The sequence below is a fragment of the Gracilinanus agilis genome, chromosome 2 (assembly GCF_016433145.1).
Source record: "Gracilinanus agilis isolate LMUSP501 chromosome 2, AgileGrace, whole genome shotgun sequence".
NCBI lineage: Eukaryota > Metazoa > Chordata > Mammalia > Didelphimorphia > Didelphidae > Gracilinanus > Gracilinanus agilis.
In genome coordinates, this window is record NC_058131.1 from 443,058,316 (window position 1) to 443,079,445 (window position 21,130).

The 21,130-nt window shown below is 34.4% G+C and overlaps 1 protein-coding gene across 1 annotated transcript in view; it reads left to right on the forward strand.

Annotated features, from left to right (window-relative positions):
• The window catches only part of NIN (ninein), a 136,546-nt gene that overhangs the window by 76,919 nt on the left and 38,497 nt on the right, over positions 1-21,130 (forward strand). Inside the window, 9 exon segments of the mRNA XM_044659944.1 lie at positions 2,768-2,878; positions 9,454-9,543; positions 9,806-9,944; positions 11,355-11,476; positions 13,450-13,976; positions 15,025-17,118; positions 18,654-18,779; positions 18,891-18,960; positions 20,379-20,594. Of these exon segments, the coding sequence (XP_044515879.1) occupies positions 2,768-2,878; positions 9,454-9,543; positions 9,806-9,944; positions 11,355-11,476; positions 13,450-13,976; positions 15,025-17,118; positions 18,654-18,779; positions 18,891-18,960; positions 20,379-20,594 (3,495 nt within the window).

A 21,130-nucleotide genomic window follows, 5' to 3' on the forward strand; every position in this document is an offset into this window, starting at 1 on the left:
CTCCTTGATATCTGAATTTTCTCTTTCTGGCTTCTTGTAAAATTTTTTTCTTTTACTTGGGAGCTCTTGAATTTGGCTATTATATTCCTGGGGGTTGTCTTTTCTGGGTCTAGTGTAGAGGGTGATCTATGGATCCTTTCAATGTCTATATTGCCCTCTTGTTGTAGAACTTCAGGGCAATTTTGCTGAATAATTTCTTTTAGTATGGAGTCCAAATTTCTATTAATTTCTGCTTTTTTGGGAAGACCAATGATTCTCAAATTGTCTCTTCTAGACCGGTTTTCTTGGTCTGTCACTTTCTCATTGAGATATTTCATGTTTCCTTCTATTTTATCAGTCTTTTGACTTTGTTTTATTTGTTCTTGCTGTCTTGAGAGATCATTAGCTTCTAATTGCTCAATTCTAGCCTTTAGGGACTGCTTTTCAGCTATAATCTTTTGGTTTTCCTTTTCAATCTGGTCATTTCTGGTGTTCAATTTGCTCATCAGTTCATTTGATTTCTAAGCTTCACTTTCCAATTGCAAAATCCTGCCTTTTAAACTGTTATTTTCTTGCCAGATTTTGGTTTCCAATTTGCTTACCATTTCGTTTGGTTTTTGGGCTTCTTTCTCCAATTGGGAGTGTCTGTCTTCTAACCTGTTTATTTCCTTTTGAGCTATTTCCCACTGCTCTTGCCAAATCTCTTCCACTTTTCTCATCATCTCAGATTTGAACTCTTCAATAGCTTGTGGCCAGTTTTCACTGTTTTGGAAAGGTTTGGATATGATTACTTGTTTGTTCTCCTCTGCTGTTTGCTTTTTTGTCTGGATTTTATCTATGTAAAAGTTGTCAAGTGTTACAGATTTCTTCTTGATGATCTTTCTCTTTTGGGGTTCTTGTCTCTGGCTTGCCATTTTTAGCCCTGCGTCCTCTCAGGGTTATCCTCATACTCAGGGTCTGTCTGCACTCTTTAGGCTCCTGAGGTCTCAGTTTTTCTCAGGGTCAAGCCTCCTGGTGGTCCCCTTACTTGTTCCTCTGCCCGAGGCTCCTTTAGCAGCCTCAGGGCGTTGCTTCCACAGTTGTGAACCTCTTTTGCACTGGGTCCCCACTCAAGGTCTGTGCCTGAGGTCAGGATCTGAGTCCTCACCTGCGCTCAGGATCCGTGTCAGGGCTTGCATCCGCCCCTGCACTTGTGCCTGCGCTCAGGGTCTGCGTTCAAAGTCCTTGTGCATTCTTTAGCCTCTTGGGGTCTTAAGTCTTGCTACTCTCAGGAGCAGGCCCTGGTGACCCCAGGTAGCTGCCAAGGACTTAATCCATGGCCCAAACTTGCTCTAACTCTTGTGCACTGGCTTTGGCACTGTAGGTGGTGTGGGGTGAGGGAGGGGCTTGCTCAGCTTGCTTTTTAGTGAGAGCTGTTTCACCCCTTTATAACATGGAAATGCCCCGATTCCATATACCTCCAATGCTGCGCCCTGTTGTGGGGTCCCTTTGTTCCTCTGGATTTGTTTTTATGTCTTCATGAGGAGTCCTGTATGTTTCAGTTAGGAGAGGTTAAGCAGCTGCTTTTTACTCTGCCGCCATCTTAACCTGTCAAATGTACTTTGAAAATAATAGAACTTCTATACCTTAAACTGCAAGATTAGAATAAATATTACCACCATTAATAGTAGTAACAAAATGTAGATATTATAAATCTCTAGTTCTCTAATCCATTCACTCATATTCTCAGCTGTAACAAAATGATCTAATTTAGCAAGGTATTTTTTTTTTTTGCCTTGAGTGAATGAATGTATTTGGGGATTTATAGGCCATTTTTTTTTCAACCATTCAAATAAATCAACTTAAAGTTCTGTTTGACTTATAGAGTCTACCTTGTCCATTGTTTCTGGACAACATTTACTACTTCTATTAACTTCAGTTAGTACTAATATTATTGTTATTGCTTATAATAAACATGTTTTTATAATACTTTAAATTTTGTAGAGTACATTCTTCATAGCAACTCTGTGAGGTAAGTAGTGCAAATATTATCATCCTCATTTGCAGATGAAGAAATTGAGTCTTAGTTAAGTTAAATGACTTTTCCCTGGTCACCTCATTTATATAAGTATATGAGGCAGGATTCGAATAAGGGTTTCCTATTTCCTAACTTTTTTTCTTCTATAACATTATTGTCTCTGGTTTTCATTAGCCTTGCTCTAATTTACTTTATACTGGATTTATAGTTTGTACTTATTTTTATGGTTGCTCTTATCAGAGGTTCTTAACCCAAAGTCTATAAACTTTTATAAAAACATTCTGATAACTGTATATGAACATAATTGGTTTAAAAGCCTGTGCATTTTGTTTTCTGCATCTAAAAACATTATTCTGAGAAAGGGTCCATAAACTTCATCTGACTTCTAGAAGGATTTATGACAAAAAAAATTAGAATACCTGATCTAGATTATACCTAAATTTCATTATTAGTAATCGGTTATCTTCTTTGGAGTAGCCAAATATTCAGAGTAGTCATAATAAATCCCTAGAATCCCTTTTCTGGATTACCCAGAAATACTGTGTACACATTTATCTTTCCCTTCCTACTACCATTATTTTCTAAAAGCGGGAAAAAAAAATTGTGACTAGATTTTTATCAGATGTTTGAAATCCATTGTCAATGGATGATATGCCTTTAATTCCTTTCTAAATGGAGAAAATTCTATTAATAAGCAGTGATTTATACCTTACAGGATCCCATACAAAAGTTAGAGAAACTTTTATGCATGCTTTTTTCAATTTTCTCTAGGAAAATAGTCGTTTAGAAAATGAACTACTGGAAAATGCTGAAAAGCTAGCAGAGTATGAGAGTCTGGTAACTAAATTGCAGAAGAATCTGGTCAGTGTACTCTCAGAAAAGGTAAGATTCTTATGTAAGATTATGTTTTATTGTTTTTTATTTTTATTTTATCAGTTACATGTAAAAATAACTATTAGCATTTATTTTTTTAAATTGTGAGTTTTTTTTTGGAGTACTTCCAAATTAACCATATTGTAAAAGTACTCAAGGGGCAGCTGAATATCTCAGTGGACTGAGAGCCAAGCCTAGAGATGGGAGCTCCTAGGTTTAAATCTGACTTCAGACACTTCCTAGCTGTGTGACCTTGGGCAAGTCACTTAACTCCCATTGCCTAGCTCTTTCAACTCTTCTGCAGAAGGTAAGGGTTTAAAAAAATAGTAGTCAGATTTTTAAAAGCATGCTTTGATCTGTATTCAGACTCCATCCATTCTTTCTCCAGAAGTTTATAGCATTTTTTTATCATGTCTTTTGGAATTAGATATCTTAGATCATTGTGATCCTGAGAATAGCTAAGTGATTCACATTTAATCATTGTACAGTATTGTTGTTATGGTTTACAGTGTTATTCTGGTTCTGCTCACTTCATTTTGCATCATTTCATGTGTTTTCCCAGGTCTTTCTGAAGCTATCTTATTCATCATGTCTTATAGCAAAATAATATTCCATCACAATCATATGCCAGAACTAAAGGTCTTTGACCTCTAGGTTATAAAATTGAACTCATCTGGTCTTCTTACTGAGCCAAGAATCCTGTCTCTCTAAGCTTTACTTGCACTTTACTTTTGATGGAATTGAACATCGCCTTCTTGAAAAGTAGCTTTCTGTTGATAAATCTGTGGAGTTCTTGTTTCTTATTTTAGTAACTTCAGAATTTCCTAATCATTTTCATCAAGCTAATCCTGATGTTTATCAGTATTCTGGCTTATAATGATTAAAATTGGGGTTTTGACTCAATAAGAGCGTTATAAAGTTATATTGTGGTCACCGATTTTAAAATATTATAGCTAAGTCAAAATGACTTTTAGTAGCTTTTATTTACAAGGAGGTGGAAATAGTAAAAGTGGAAAATGTAGATAAAAAGACAGATTTTAACAAGCCTACCAGCCCTAAGAGCTTCTCCAGGGAAGTGAAGCCTGGTTCAGCACCCTATTAGGAGGCTTCCTCAGGTCTCTATCTCCGAGTGGAGTCTTCAGCCAGAAGTCCACCAGTGTAGCCTCCTTCAAAGCCAAGGCAGGAATCTCAGCCACTTACCCAGCAAGGATCCCAGGAAAGAGTCTTCTCCTAAGCCAGTGATGGCAAACCTATGACACACGTTGACACATGTAGCTACTTTTGATGACACACTGCTGCATGTGGCCACATACAGAGAAGTATAGGGCCACATGCCAAGGATGAAACATTTGCTGTACTGTAGTGTAGACACTCTGTGCACTATAGATGACAGTTCTACCTATATTGATTTACCTATTTTGGTTTATTAAATACAGTTATATATTACAATTATACATTTTTGTTCTTTAAACCAGTGATGGGCAAACTATGCCCACGGGCCAGATGTGGCCCCCTGAAGTGTTCTATCCAGCTGTGAGACATCATTCCTAATCTGACAAATACAATGAATAGGATACAATACAATGAAACTTTGAAAGAGTTGCCTTAGAAACAGACTGACAGATGAGCATTTCCTTTCCTTTGGCCCCCTCTTTAAAAAGTTTGTCCATCACTGCCCTAGGGCCATGAAGAGTCAAACGATTATTTAAACTATTATTAAATTATCCCAAAATTATGGTTTTTTTTTCTCAAAGTGACACACCACCCGAGTTATGCTTGTTTTTATGGCAAATTTTGACACACCAAGTTCAAAAGGTTTCTCATCACTGTCCTAAGCCAAGGCAGGATGCAGAGTCAATGACTGAATCCTAGGGCTGGCCTTTTTAAAGCAGTTTTCTTGACATCACTTCCTGTAACTCCCCTACTTTACTCCTCCACCAATCGCAGCCTCCCAATTTGCCTTGCACTGGGGGTGGGGAAGTGGCCTTTGGAGGAGTCATTTACTCTAGTAAGTGACTTGTGAACTCTCTACTTAATGGTTAAGTAGGGGTGCTTTGAGTTCTTGATTGATTGAGTTAAAGGTTGCTGACTAATTTCATTAAAATAGATTAAGTGTAGGAATAGAATTATAGAACTAAGTGAGTTTAAGAGAAGTTGAAGATTGTCTTTAAGGGGCTAGTATGGGCACATGCTAGGAACTCTGAAAAGAGGATTATGGAATACAGGGGACAGAGGAGGAAGAGTTTGGAAATTACAACTGCCACTTCCTGTCTTGAAGCCAGAGAGGAAGAAGCCTGTTCTCTGCTGAGCTTTTTCTACCCAAACCTGTTTGGGGGAGAAGTGAAACCTTTCAATTTCCTTTGAAGGTACCTTTTCCACAGAAGAAACCCATCTAAAGAAGATCTCTCTATTCTATCAACCCTGATCCAAAGTTCATTGGCATGTGGCCTGAGGTATTCACTTCAGAACAGGTCTTGGAGTTCATCCTTAGTCAATTTGGAGAAACTATTAACAACCAGATAAACGAACAAGGGAGGATTTTAGTGTAAGGTAGAATAGAGAGGGTTTGGGGATACATAGGGAGCTTCAAGATCTTGAAGAGTTCATTTTGCGATGGGTGTAGAGGGAAGTATTAGAACTAAGAAATTAGGGCATCCTTGTTTCTAAATCCTCCCTCCTTACCCTTTGTTAATCAATAAATCAGTTACTGTTATACCAAGAAATTTTGAAAGACTGGTTTGCGCTCTGACCCCAGTGTGGTAAGGTTCAATCTGCCTTACTTCACTAAAGGGGACTATGAAGCTCATAACCAGCCCATTATCAAACCCAGTTCCATAGGGTGGATAACATCTATCCACATCAGATATACCTACATTACTTCAAGAGAGAGATAATTCTATCTTCCTAGGTCCCAATGAGTAAATGTTGTGCTGTATACTAAGTCTCTATGTGAGGAATGAGGCATTTATCTGAGAAAATTGCTGTAAAAAATGTTTTCACTATTTCCTGCTTTTCTTCTGCTTTGGAATTTTTTGTACAAATACTTTAGAATTTAATGTAATCAAAACTATCCATTTTATAGTCCATAATACTCTTTATTTCTTGTTCAGTCATAAATTCTTCCCTTTTCAATTGATCTGGCTGGTAAAATATTCCATTCTCCCCTAATGTGCTTATGATATTGGTTTTCTTCAAAAACAAAGGACAAACAATACTACAACTTGTTCAGCCATTCCACAATTGATGGGCATCCTCACAATTTCCAATGCTTTGGAAAAAGAGCTGTTACAAATACTTCTGTATATAAAGAACATTTTGCTATTTCTTTGGGATACAAATTTGACAGTCATTTTGCAGGGAAAGCACATTGGTCAAGCTCTATGTCTAAATTATGTACCCATTCTTGGTATGCAGGGTGAAATGTTAGTCTGTGCCTAGTTTCTGCCAAATTACTTTCCAGCTTTTCCAGAAACTTTTGTCAAATGATGAGTTACTGCTTACAAAGCTTGAATCTTTGTGTTTATCCAAAACTAGATTATTATGGTCACTTACTTGTGTATGTTGTGTCCACCACTCTTATTTCTTAGTCAGTACTAGACTGTTTTTAATGATTACCAATTTGTAATACAGTTTAATACTAGGCTATTTTCTTTGACATTTTTTTATTGATTCCCTTGAAATTTTTGACCTTCTGTCCTTGCAGATGGATTTTATTACTGGTTTTTATAGCTATCTCAAGTGATTTTTGGTAGTTTGATTGATATGGCACTGAGTAAGTAAATTAATTTAGATAGAATTGTGAGCAATTTACATTTTAACAGTTGTTTATATCTCATTTTATTTGTTTGTAAAGTGTTATGTAATTGTGCTCATATAATTCCTGGACTTGTCTTGGCATGTAGACTCCTAAATATTTTATATTATCTGGAGCTATTTTAAGTAGAATTTCTCTTTTTGCTTCCTGGTAATATATTAAAATGCCAATGATTTACGTGACTTTATTTTATATCTTGCAGTTTTTTTCAACACTGTTAATTATTTTGAATGGTTTGTTAGTTAATTCTCTAGATTTGTCTTAATATGTCATATCATCTGCAAAGACTGATAGTTGTTTCTTCATCGCCTATTCTAATTCCTTTGATTTCTTTTCCTTCTCTTATTACTATAACTAGCATTTCTAGTACCATATTGAATAATAATCATGATAATGAGTATCCTTTCTTCATCCCTACTCTTATTAGGAAGACTTCTAGTTCATTCTCATTACAGATAATGCTTGCTGATGGTTTGGGATATATTCTACTAATCATGCTTTCTAATGTTTTTATTAGGAATGAGGGTTGTATATATGTTAGAAGTTTTTTGTTTTCTATCTACTTGTAGTGGTTAAAATTAATGTTGGACTAAATATAAGAGAATGTGGTTGCCAAAATTAATATATCTAAAGCTAAAGTGACTTTTTATCAGTTTTATTTACAAAATAGAGGGAAAGAGTGAAAGTAGAGGAATGTGAAAGAGGGCAGAGTGAGAAGTCTGGCTTATCACCTTAAATATTTGCTCCAGTCCCCGGGTCTACCCTGGCAGGGCTCCAGAAGCCCTAGCTAGAGGACTCAGAGGTAAATTAAGCAAGGGTTTCACCTATGTGGCCTCTGAGAGGGAGGCCTATCTGGTGTTAATCTCTCTGGAAGTCAGGAAGGAAAGTCAGCTTTTTCCACTCACCAATCCAAAGTCCAAGGGGAAAAGATCTCAGAGCAGTCTTACCAAATGCTAGAGTCCCAAGGTCCATGCTATAGAATAGGAGTCGGCAACGTATGGCTCTCGAGCCATATCTGGCTCTTTTGAGGGCCAGATATGGCTCTTTCTGCAGGAGCCATAAAGTCAATTTTTTTCAGGCTCTGTTACAGGAGCACGCACTGTTACAGGAGCACATACTGTGAGCACTGTACGGCTCTCATGAAATTACATTTTAAAAAATGTGGCGTTTATGGCTCTCATGGCCAAAAAGGTTGCCGACCCCTGCTATAGAAGATGATCCTCCACCGGCTGTGGAGACAGCCTAGAAAGAGCTAGAAGACTTCCTTCACAGGAAGTTGCAGCCACTTTTAAAGACCCTTCTTTTTGTCACTTCCTGTGCCTTCCCCTACTTTATGGGGACCAGTTGCAGGCTTATAACTTTGCTTAGGACTGCCCAGTGGGAAGTCAGTCATTTCTGAGTTATCACCCACTTTAGCAAGTGGGTTCAAGACCTCCCTCACTTAGGCATTAAGTAGGCGTGTCTTCTCTTTTGGAGGTATAAACTCCTGTAGTAAGTGGACTTCCTTATTTTAGGGTTAAATATGGGTGTATTAGCTTTTTTAAAATTAATTCAAAAGTAGACAAAGGGAAAGCTAATCCTATCTTCACATACTGAAATAATCATATGATTTATATTGGTTTTGTTATTGATATGTATAGCTTTTCTAATAATAAACCAGCCCTAAATTCCTGGTACTGATTCTACCCACCAATAGATATATTGCTGTAATCTCATTTCTAATATTTTATTTAAAATTTTTTTCATCAATATTCAATAGATAAATTAGGCCAAGGTTTCCTTTCTCTGTTTTTTTTTTATTTTCTTAGTTTAGGTATCAGCACCATATTTGTGTCCTAAAAGGAATTTGATGGGACTCTTTCTTTGCCTATTTCTCCAAGTAGTTTATATAGTACTAGAATTAATTGTTCTTTGAATGTCTGGTAGAATTCACTTGTGATCCTTTCCTTAGGGAGCTTGTTCTTTTTCTAAGATGCAGTAATTTAAATATTCTATTTCCTCTTCTGTTAAGCTGGGCAATTTACATTTTTGTAAATATTCTTTTATTTCACTTAGATTATCAATTTTCTTGACATACTACTAATTATTACTCCTAAAATATTTGCTTTAATTTCTTCATTTGTAGCAAAATTTCCCTTTTCATTTTGAAATAGTTTGGCTTTCTTTTTTTATTAAAAATAAAAATTAAACAGTGGTGTAGCTATTTCATTTTTTCCCCTTAAAACTAGCTCCTATTAGTTAAATTATTTTCTTACTTTCATCTTTATTAATCTATCCTTTGATTTTCATCATTTCCAATTTGGTGTTTAATTGGGGGTTTAAAATTTGTTCTTTTTCTATTTTTTTTAAAGTTCCTTGTTCAATTCAATGATTAACTTTTTCTCTATTTTTATCTTTTACTCAAAATGATAAAAACAATCTTTTCCCCAAAAAATTACATTAGTTTAATTTTAATATAGCATATTATTACTGATGGATGTAAGTGTTTTTGTAAATATTTGTCAGTTACATGGGCATGGAAGTGCAGAAGAAAACACATGATACCAAGAAATAGAAGTCTGGTCATCACTAGTTAATTGAACATTTTGTTTTCATCTTCCCTGATGGTATTCTTGCATAATAATACTCCTTTTAAAGTCAAAGGCTAGATGAAACACATCAATGCCTTGCCTTTAGCATGCTATAGATGAGGAAGGATATCTATGAATGTTGTCTATTTGCCTTTTTTTTTTTTTTTTTTTTTTTTTTTTTTTTTTTTTTTTTTTTGCAGTTTGGTGACTTAGATCCCAATAGTGCTGAGTCCTTTTTGCAAGAAGAGAGCCTAAGCAAGATGAAAACTGAATATGAACAGCAGTGCAGAGTGAGTTTTAAAAGAATTTCTTTTCTTTTGCCTGGAAGAGTAATAGTTAATTGAAGAACCATGCAAATTGTATTTAAAATACAGCCTAAATTAAGTGAACTTATGCACTTTGGACTTGCTAGAAAGTAAGTCTTATATTATATTCAAGAAAGGATTTACTACACAAGAACAAAAGTTTTAATATTCATGGCTTATTATTATTGCCCTAATGTTATAATTTGAACTTGTTCCCTATTTTTTTTGTGGGCCATTTTTCCCTTAGATGTTACAGGACCAAGTGGATGAACTCCAGTCTGAACTGGAAAAATATCGTGATCAAGGCAAAGTGTTGAAACTTCCTTTCAAGAACTTTCTTTCTGAAGAGTTTGATGTTAGATGTCACAGTATAGACCTTGACCAAGGTATAAACATCCAAGCCTAAAAGTTTGAAATAGTCTTTTGTTGAGACCTAAGTATCTGATTCAAATCATTGAAAATGTCAGAATGAATGATTTGTCATTCAGCTATGTCTAGGTAGGATGGAATTTTGTGAGAGAGTTTTCATTTTGTTTTTCAAAGTCCTGATCACTGAAAAGATTACCCAAGGAACTACAACTGATCCAGGAATGTTTTAATTGTTGGCTGATATTATATATAGGCCCTTGAGTATTTAGACTTAGATAATCAACTACTCTTGTAGTTCTCCGTATATGTTCCAAGAGTCATGAAGGATTTATTTAGGGCCTTTTCTGTATTCCTACTATATTGTTTCTTGATGCCCGTGAGGATGAAGTGATTATATTAGATCAAAGTTAGCAACCTAAAGGATAATTTTAGTGGAAAGACTAGGACTGATCCTAGAAGAATTGAAGTTTACAAAGTTTAGTTTTTTCACATGTTCCCAGATGCACCAGAATCACAAATGTATTAATCCTTTTCCTTTGTCCCAGCACTTCTTTATTTTAACAGGCCTTTGTTCAGTCACCTCCCCTTTGCCCTGATCTTGCCTTTGGCTTGTTCTTAGTCAATCCTTGGTAATGTTGCAACTCAAGTTAGCTGTGTGGCTGTTCCATCTTCTTCCCTTATTAGGACATATATATTTTGAAAGGAGATTCTTAGAGATAGAAAATAGTTTGGTGAAATAGACGGCAGGCTGGGAGAAGGAGGGTAAATATTTCAAAATCTGGGAGCTGCCAACTTATAACATTGGCTCTACATATGACAGAGAAGGGCTAAAGATCATAATCTGAAACTTCACTCTTTTTAGCCATTAATTTCTTTACTTTCATGGTCTGGGATTGGGAAAAAGAAATGGTCCATAGGATTCACTAGACTGAGAAAGGGGTCCATGATCTAAAACTGTTAAGAACTCCTGATTTAGTTAATAAAGTTTATTATTTGAAAACTGTTTATTGATGGGTTATCTCCTTTTGTTAAAGTCAAATGTGTAGTGTAAACCATAGTGGATCTCAAGATCCAGATATATTAGATCACCTAGAGTTCTATCTATACATCTTTTCTCAACTGACCATATTCCTGCCAAATGGCTTGGCATTTTAGGAGGTTTGAAAGATCTCTCTCAATTCTACCTTCCCTGATCAAGAGAATAGAAAACTTAGTATATTACCTGAGAATTAGAGGAAAAATTTACCTAAACTTCTTTGACCAAAGTAAACTCTTGTATGCAGTTATTTCCTAAACTCTCTGAAGTATCATAAGCTGAGATATATATTTAAATTAAATGTCCTAGAGTTGTACCTTTATTGAGAAAAAAACATGTAAAAAGCAGCAAAATCTATTTTAAAAGGGGTTTTATTATAAATGTCTTTTAGGGTTTAGTTCTGAAAATTATAATCCGTTGAATATGAGCATAGAAGCAGAGCTGATTATTGAACAACTGAAAGAACAGCATCATAGGGACATGAAACGTATAACACTGGAACTTACAGATAAAGTAAGTAGTTACCATTAAACTTCAAAAGTGTGTTCATCTTCAAAAAGCTCTTGCCATTCAGTCAAATCTATAACATTTTTGAACTTCAACAGTTCTTTATCTATGAAAGTTTATCCAAACTTCATAAAATCTTCCGTGTCTGAGAAATATATCTTCAAGTTAGATGGCCCAGTGAATAGAATGCTGGTCTTGGAGTCAGAAAGACCTGAATTAAAATCCAACTATAGATAGTTAAAGACTTGCCTGGGTAAATCATTTAACCTTTTTCTCCCTAAGTTGCTTCAACTTTAAAATGGGGAAAATAATAACACTTCATAGAGTAGCTGAAAGGGATCAAATTGGATCTTATTTGTTTTTTGTTTCTTAATAACAAATTTCCACATAAGTTTTCCAAAGTTATATGCTCCAAATTGTCTTCCTCCCTTTTTCCATACTCCTTTCTGGGGCCAGCAAGCAACAATCTGGGATATTCATTTATTATCAAACAAAACATATTTCCATATTATTCATTTTTGTAAGTGAATAATCTTATAAAACCAAAACCCCAAAACATATACCCAAATAAGCAAGTGATAAATCATGTTTTTTTCATATATGTTTATTATCCAACAGTTCTTTTTCTGGAGGTGGATAGCATTCTTTTTCAGAAGCCCCTCAGAATTGTCCTGGATCATTGCATTGCTATTAGTAGAAAGTTTTTCACATTTGAACAATTAGATCATATTTGTAAAGCACCTTTCACATTTCTTGGCATATAATAGGTACTTAATAAATGCTTATTTCCTTCCCTTATCTTCATATGAATATCTCATCTTATTTTCTCTAAATTCACTCTACAAAGAATGAATATGCTCAACTTTTATAAAATTATTTCCAAATGAGGTTTGTTTTTTTTTATCTAGACTCAACTCTGAATTGCATTTAAAAAAACAAACAGAAAAGAACTCATAGGACTCACTTACATTTTATGCTTTGCATTTAAGTTGCCAGGCTGTTGTGAAAATTTCTGTTAGTAAATCACAGTCTAGTGCAAAAAAGTTTGCATTAGAAGGGAGTGAAGCTTTTCAAAGTATTCATTTCAGAGTTTAAAATGAAGAAGTCCTTATAGAGTTTTTCAAGATCCAGAAATATTAATTTCAATAGTAAAGATGGAATGAAGACATTCCTGGTCTCCTGATCTCAATTTTTACCTATAATGCTTTGTGAAATTAGAATTATGACTTTTTAGGATTCAGGTACCATCATATACAATAGATTTGTGCCCTGGCATCTTGATATGATCAATTAGTGGGTTAATTTTCTGTATTTACTTGTACTTAACTCTCTGGACTTCTGAAATTTTGCACTTGCTTATCTATTTTATTATTTTTATCTTTGCACAATTTAAAATGTAACATAAATGAAGATACATCAAATTAAAGAATAAGCTTCTTCAAGACAAATTACTAAATCACAATGTAGCCTACTGAAAAAGAAACAAGACTAAGTTCAGGAAGCTGTATTTCTACACCACTTTTAGTTTGGTTAATATTTCCTACACATAGACAAACAAGCACATCCTCAGCAGAATGATTCAAAACACAAAATGAAATTTTAGTTTGGCCAAGATAGACTAATCTTTTCTATTTCAGAAGCAACATGAAAACTTAATTGAGTTGTTGATTTGGGTTATATTTTCAATTTTCTCATGCCATATAAATTAAGATAAGATGGGAAGATCAAGTAAAAATCTTATGCAAAGATGGAAAAACACTCTTTACCCTAAACTACCTTAGGATCTAGGTATTTATTAGGTGCTTACAATGCATCTGTTACTGGGACATAGTGGGATCATTTAATGGATAGATAACTTAGGTGGATATTTTCCTGAGATTCTATCATGAATCTCCTCTTGTCTTGTAGGAGATTGCTATCATTTTGTTCCTTTATTTGGCTTTGAAATTAAATGACTTCCTATGTTATCTCCACTACAGATTCTCCATTGTGAAAAACAGCTAGATGAAACCAAAGCCAACTGTGAAAAAGAACAAGAAAATGTTAAACAAAAGTATAAGAATGAGATACATATCTTGGAAAAACAAATAAGTGGCCTTAAAAGTGAAATTGAAGAACTACAGAAACAGACAATTGTTCTGAAGAAAGAACAACAACAAACAGACTATCGATGTATGAAGGAAAAAAATGAATTACAGGTTAAGTTTAATGAAGAAAAGGCTCATCTTCAGGAGAAGTTGAAGTTAGAACATGAAATGTTTCTCAAGAATAAGCTAGAGCAGGTAAAGGAAAGCTTTAACCAAGAAAGAGAGATTCTCATTCAAAATGGTACCTGGGCTGAAGAAAAGATGAGAAATTTAGTCAAGGCAAAAGAGGAAGAGAAATATAAACTAGAAGAGTTTTACCAGGAAAAGCTGAAAAGCCTACTGGAAAAACATAATCTTGAAAAAGAAGAGCTGCAGAGAATACTTCTAGAAAAGTACCAAAACAATCTCCAAGAGGAAAGGTAAGAAACCAAAGATAAGTGGAAAAACAACCAAATGAGATTGCTCTGCATGACATAAAAATACAAAGCAGTTCAGTAAACTAATCAGTATTTTAATAGAGTATATTAGAAACTTTCTATTTTTTTAAGACTAGTTTTGGTATTGTATAGACACAATCCTAGTTTTACATTATTAAGATTGCTAATATAAGTGAAGATTAATTGCTTTTGTTGTTTTGGCAAGACTTGGTGGCATATACTCTACCACAAGCATTTAGAATTAATGTGAAATTGAGACTACCATAATTCTGACCTATTATTTCCAAGGCTTTTTCAACTTAGAAGTATGTTTATAATTGCTCTACAACTAGGCCTGATATTAGTTTAGTACAAAGGGAGCTCTCTCAGTGGCTTGATCTAAAATATCACATTCACATTAACTTTTCCCAGTACTGTTTTAGATGTACAAGTAGAGAATCTGTTATACTGCATTTTTCAGAGTATATTGATAACTTCATAATTTGAACTATAAAACAATATTTGGATCATGTGCTTAATATACTTCCTAAAATAACACAACTAAATTAATGCCTGAATATTTGTGGATAATTTGATTAAGTTTTTGAAATCCATTAAGAATTGTTCTTATTCAAGGTTGACAGATTATATACTGCCCAACTAAGATGAGAATTATGTTAATGTACATTTGTATATTTAATGTTTAATGTCATTTTACATTTTAAGTTCAAATTTTAAACTCCTTATCCCCATAGCATGCTATTCAGAATTGTTTTTTCATGGGGAAGAAGGCATTTTATTATGGAATAAATAATATTTAAAAACTATTGTGTGCCTTTAAACTAATTATGACAACTTATTTCTGTAGTCGGAGTCAAACTTTTTTTACTGTTTTCCACATAAAAATTTGGTTAATTATTTTTAGAAAGTATGCAAAACTAAATATTTTCTTCACAGTATCTTCCTTATAGGTGAGGTTGGTGGGAAATGTTTCTATTTGTTTTCTGAATTGGCAGCAGTTTCAGTAATGCTGTCTATTAACCACATTTAGGAATAAAGTGGAAATTGAGTTTAATAGAAGAAACTCTCAGATAGAAGCCCATTTTCTGAGTGAATGCCAAAAAGTCACAAGCAAATATGAAGAAACCCTAAATGACCTGAAAGATGCCTACCAACAAGAGCTGAAGGACTTGATGAAAAAGCAATTTGAGGAAAAATCTAAGTGGGAATTTGAAAAAGATGAAATTGCCCAGGAGTATGCTGAAGCACAAGAACAACTTAAAGAAATGCTGAAGCACGAGAAGGCAAACTTTCTTGTTTTGACAAGAGAGCAAGAGATGCTCGAGAAAAAATACAAAGAACATTTAATCAGCTTAGTAGCTGAGAAAGAACAGCTGCAAAAAGACCTAGAGGAGCTAAGGAATATGTCTAAAAGCCAACAAAACCAATTGTCCAAAGAAATTGAGCTCAAGAACAGTCATGAAAAAGAATTTAAAGAAAGAGAGCATTTCATGTCTCAGATAGTTGATATAGGGAAGCTAGACAGGCAGAAACTTGAAGAGCAAGAGATTAAATGTGAATATGAAAAGGAAGACATGGATTCCCAATTTCTGGCCATGGACTTCAACAAAAAACCTTGTGAAAAAGGAGACAGAAAGAGCTTAGAAATCTCTAGACTTCAGAATAAGATAAAGGAATTGCAGCAAGGAATTTTTTTATTTACCAACCCTCAGAGTAAATGCCAAGTAGCACCAAGTGAAAATGCAGATTTGGCTAGTGAGATGTCACTACTTCAGCAAGGAACACAAATTTTGGAAGAAAACGGTGATATTCTTATAAACCTGCAAAGAGCCCATGAGAGAGCAGTGAAGGAAAATGTCAAAATGGCTGCTGAAATCATCAGATTACGTCAAAGACTACAAAAATTAGATCCAAAGTCAGTAACATTTGCTTCTTTAGAGGAATCAGATTATAACTTCTTCAGAACTTCAGTGGAACAAACAAAGACACTTGCCTCTCGAAACAGACTAAAACAAGTAGAAGGCATTATTAACTATATTCTAAGTGAATCACCTGATAACAATGTTCAAGAAGTAGAAAAGATAGAAATAAGCTCTCTTCAGACACTGGAAACTAAAATACAGGAGTCTTTAGGATCATTAGGTCATTTTTCTGAGTCTGAAAATAATGAAGTAACAAGTACTGAGAGTTGGGACCTAAAAAACAATTTTCCTTTTCTCCAGGAAGAGTGTGATCAAGTCTCTGAAAAGAAGCAGGATTTAATTTTGGATGTTTCTATTCTAAAAAAGAAAGTAAAGATTCTTGAGAATAATTCTGAGGCTAATACTAAGTATAAGATGTTATATGAAGATGCAAATAGGGAAAATTACTGTCTTCAGGAAGAACTCAAAATGATTGAAGCACAGTATGATAAAGAAATGAAAAATAGCAAAGAGCTCACATTAGAAGTTTTCAGTTTACAGAGTGAGCTAAAGAAAGCTGAGACAATAACTGAAGCATTACTCAGGATTAAACAGAGCTATGATGAAGTTAAAATTGAAAATGAAGAACTAAAGACTCTAGTTTTGAGACTTGAGGAAAAGATTGAGAAACTACAGGGGAAAGCAGTGGAACAGTATGAGTGTTTTTTATTAAATGAAGTTGATACCCAAGAACTGAAAACTGAAAAAAATATATTAGAACAAAATAAAAGGCTGGAACAGTTTGGTAAAAAATGTATGACTGTGAAGTCTGTTTTAAAAGAACAAAATCAAGAAAATTTGACCTGTAGGGAGGAAGACACATGGCTCCTAGAAAAAACAATGGTATCTGAAGATTTCTGGCTTCGGGAAAAGATGAACCTTGAAGAAAAGTCAACTGAACAAAACCAACTTAAGAAACTTGAGGAAAATCCTATACTCTCAGACCTTCAAGGGAAATATCACCATAATGACACACGAATAGAAGAATTAGAATTAGAGAAAAACAAATTACAAGAGCTGACCAGAAAACTAAGAGAGAAAGTAGCCAATTTAGTTAAACAGAAACATGTAGATTGTCATGGGGGAAAAGAGGAGCTAAAGTCAATGATGTATGACTTGCAAAGTACATGCAGTGAGATGCAACACAAAGTTGAACTACTGAGGTAATGTATACCTATAAATTATTTTGGAACCTGGCTATAACTTCTCTAGCTTCAGCTACTTATTCTTAGAGAAACTAATCTGTTTATTTTCAAGAAGGCAGAGTAATATTATTCATTTCTACTTCTTTTCCATATTAACACATAGAGTAACCTTTCCTAGAAGAAAATCTCTTAATTCTAGTTCCTCTTCAGTAAGCAAATTATTCTAATATGAGATGTGAAAAGCCACAACTTGTATTTTTTTCTATTTAATTATCTGCATCAAAACAGGTACCATCACACTAAAACAAAATATCACACCATCACAAATAGGCAGGTACTAATTGGATATAAGAATTGTTGTTAAATGTGTTGTATTTGTTTCATTTAATGAAACATATCTCAGAATATAATTGTCATAACAAATAAGATGTCTTACACTAATATAGGAAGAATACATTTTTCTTGGTTCTTAATTTTGTGATCATTTTGCTTTCAATTTAAGTTGATATTTTAAAAAGTAAATATTAGGAAATGTTCCCTTTTATCAAAGAAATATTAACCATAGTTGGGGTGATTGTCAGTACCTAGAAGTACATATGCCTATGCATTTATGAGAGAATAAATATAAATGTAAAACTGAATTGAATCATGACCCATTTAGAGTACAAGGAATAAAGCCTCATGGTAACTGTCTTAGAAATTGTTTTCCTTTGAATTGTTTTGGAGATCATTGCTATAAATCAATCACAGACTAATTCTGAATTTAATGTTCCCTCTTCTCTTCACTTACTAGATATTCATATTCTCATCTCTCTGTCTCTGTCTTTCTGTCTCTCTGTCTCTCTCTATTACTCTTACATACATACACACATATTGAATTAACTTTGAGATTTTGACATAATACTAAAATTTTTGTAACATATCATCTTCTATGTTATTATACTTTATAGTTAAAACAAACACTGGGGGACAGCTGGGTGGCTCAGTGGATTAAGAGCCAGGCCTAGAGATGGGAGGTCCTAGGTTCAAATCTGGCCTCAAACATTTCCTAGCTATGTGACCGTGGGCAAGTCACTTGACCCCCAATTGCGTAGCCCTTACCACTCTTCTGACTTGGAGCCAATACACTGTATTGACTCCAAAATGGAAGGTAAGGGTTTACAACAACAACAACAACAACAACAACAACAACAACAACAACAACAACAACAACAACAACAACACTGGTTGCTTATGTTATGAAGAGAGGGATTTAAATACACAAAAATCAAGCCTAAAGGTCATATTAGCAAATGGTAAAACTTTATTTAGTTTACCATTTTAACCCTATGTTTCAATTTTCTCAGTCCATTTTTTTCTCATGGATTTTCCATGGTACTATTGCTTCCTGATAAAGCCAATATATTAACATCCTATTGCCAAGTATAAAATAATGCAAATTTGTCTTTTAAATGGCTTCTGGATAGTCACCTTTTTGGAATTCTCTAAAAATGCTTTCTAAAAATTATAGACAATTGCCTTATTTTAATTTTATTTTTATCTCTGCACTTTAGACAGGAGTCTGAAAAGTTTCAAGAAGAAAACCCAATTTTAAGGAATGAAATTACCATTTTAAATGAAGAAGGTAGCATTTCTTACCTAAAATTAAGTGAATTAAGGGGATCTCAAGAAGAAATATGGTAAGAATATAAGTATTTTTATATAATTATGCCTACTGATATTTAAGGAGTTATTACTGAAGCTTACTTTTAAAAGATCAAGTTTAAGTTATCTTTCCATTGTTGCTTTAGGAAAAAAATAGAGACTGTAAGAAAGGAAAAAAATACTATACAGAAGATGTTTGAAAACTTTAAAAAGCAGGTAAATTAATTTTTTATATTCTTCAATTTTAATTTTTCTTGATTTAGAAAATTTTTCTTTCTGTTACAAATGATCACAGTAAAGTAGACCCTTTACATGAAAACTAATACTATTTTTCTTGGATTCATATGTAACATTGGAGTTCAAAATCAGAGGATAGCATGATAAGGACTCTTCAATATATATCCTGTGTTGTCTTGTGTCATGGTCAGGCCCCAAAAGATCATCAGACATTGGATAGACAATGAACATTTAAGAATGATAAAAACTTAACACTGGAGAGCCCAAGTATATAAAAGATAACAGCTCATTACTTCAAGTTGTTCACCTTTATCTAAAAGCAGATTATATATGATAGAGCTCAGTAAATACACCCTGCAAAGTCATTTATGTGCCATTACCCAGAATAAAGATTTAATGAAAGAGAGTATATAGGAAACCCTTACTTCGTAATGTAAAAAAAGATGGACACAAGGGATGTTAAAATATAATCTAAATGGTTGTGGGTACACACACTGGGTTGAAGGAGAGACAGGACCAGGATAGAGAGACCAGAGTACACAGCTGAGCTGCTTCTAACTGACAAGAATGGCTGTTGGCCAACTGTCACCACTAGGCCAGAGTCTTTGAAACCAGCAGGCAAGGTAAAAGGTTTTAACAGTTTTAATTATGTTCAACTAAATAAAAGGTGGGACAGGGAATTCTACTCTAAAAACTTAAATGGCTAAACCACAGGGCAAGGGGGAGGACTTAACTTCTCTAATACTAATTGACCTAGGCCAGGCTGGGCATAAAGGAGCTGTTCTGGAGTCTCTGGGGGGCTGCTTCAAACCTGGTTCCAGCCAGGTTTGACCAGCACAGCTAAAGGCCTGCGGATGGCTTTGAGGGTTTCTCACGGTAATCCACAGATGATCTCAGGATGCCAAAAGCCAAGGTGGTCCAAGGAACCCAAGTAGAGCGAGTGTGCTTGAGATGCTGTCCACCAGATCCCAAACTCCTCCTCCACCTGGTGCTTCTCTGTAGGTCTTGTCCCCTTGCTAGATGCCACCACCACTCAGGATCCCAGGGAATCAGGAAGCAGGGTGTCCTTAACTCTGAGATCTCCCAGGGCTAACAACAGTTTGTGCCAACCACTAATGGAGTCTCTCTCAGAGCACAAGCAACTTCCTGCTCCTTCATTCCATCTTGGAATGCTTCAGTCCTTCCTGCTAGGTCCACCTTAATACTTAATTAATTACTAACTAATCTTCCTCACAACAGTAATTATCATAATGTCTAGTTGTAGTGGGAGAGATCTTTCAGAAACTACATGTAGAATACTAGTGGGGTAGGGGTCAGAAAGCTCTAAGTTCCTATATCTAGTCTTTAGGAGAAATGGACTTAATACCTTCAAAAAACTTAATTTCCATTTTAACTAGGTATTAGAATTAAAAGCCAAAAATCAGCACTTGGATTTGGAAAATGCAGAACTTATCCAAAAGAACACCCCAAATGAAGCCGACCTTCAGTATCTTCATCAATATTTAGCACAAATCCTGTATCAGAAAGAAAAAGAGATAGGAAATTGTACATTGGAAGGATGGGAAAAAGAAAACATAAAGCTGAAAGAGGAATTAGACAGTTACAAAGCAAAGGTATGATCTGTGGTAACTATAAGATTTTTAATTGCAGTTCATTCTTGAAGATGTCTTAAGACAAGCTCTTAGTCTCAAGTTTCTCCTGTGCATAAAGGGACTTTCAGTGTTTTCATATAAAAATTAAAAGGTACACTATTTGTAGATGTGGGATGATGATTGGGAAGACCATATGAGAACTAAAGATTGAATCAATCAGTATTATTTTGTACTTATTAGTGGATACTTGCTCTATACTAAGTGCTATAATAAGTACCAGGAATATAAATACTAAAATGAGATTCTGGATCTTTACTAAGGAGTTTACATTCTAAGAGAGAGATTCAACTTTTTTTCCATCTAAGTAAATAGAATGTATGTATGTATGTATAATACATACATATATTCTTATTTAGCAACTAAATAGCAATAACTATTTAGTCAGTAAATAGAATATATATGTATATGTATATTCTATTTACTGACTATAGTCAGGGTCTTTTTTGGTTATTTGCTCAGTTTTCCAGCTTATTCCTTGAATTTTACTTTATTTTAAG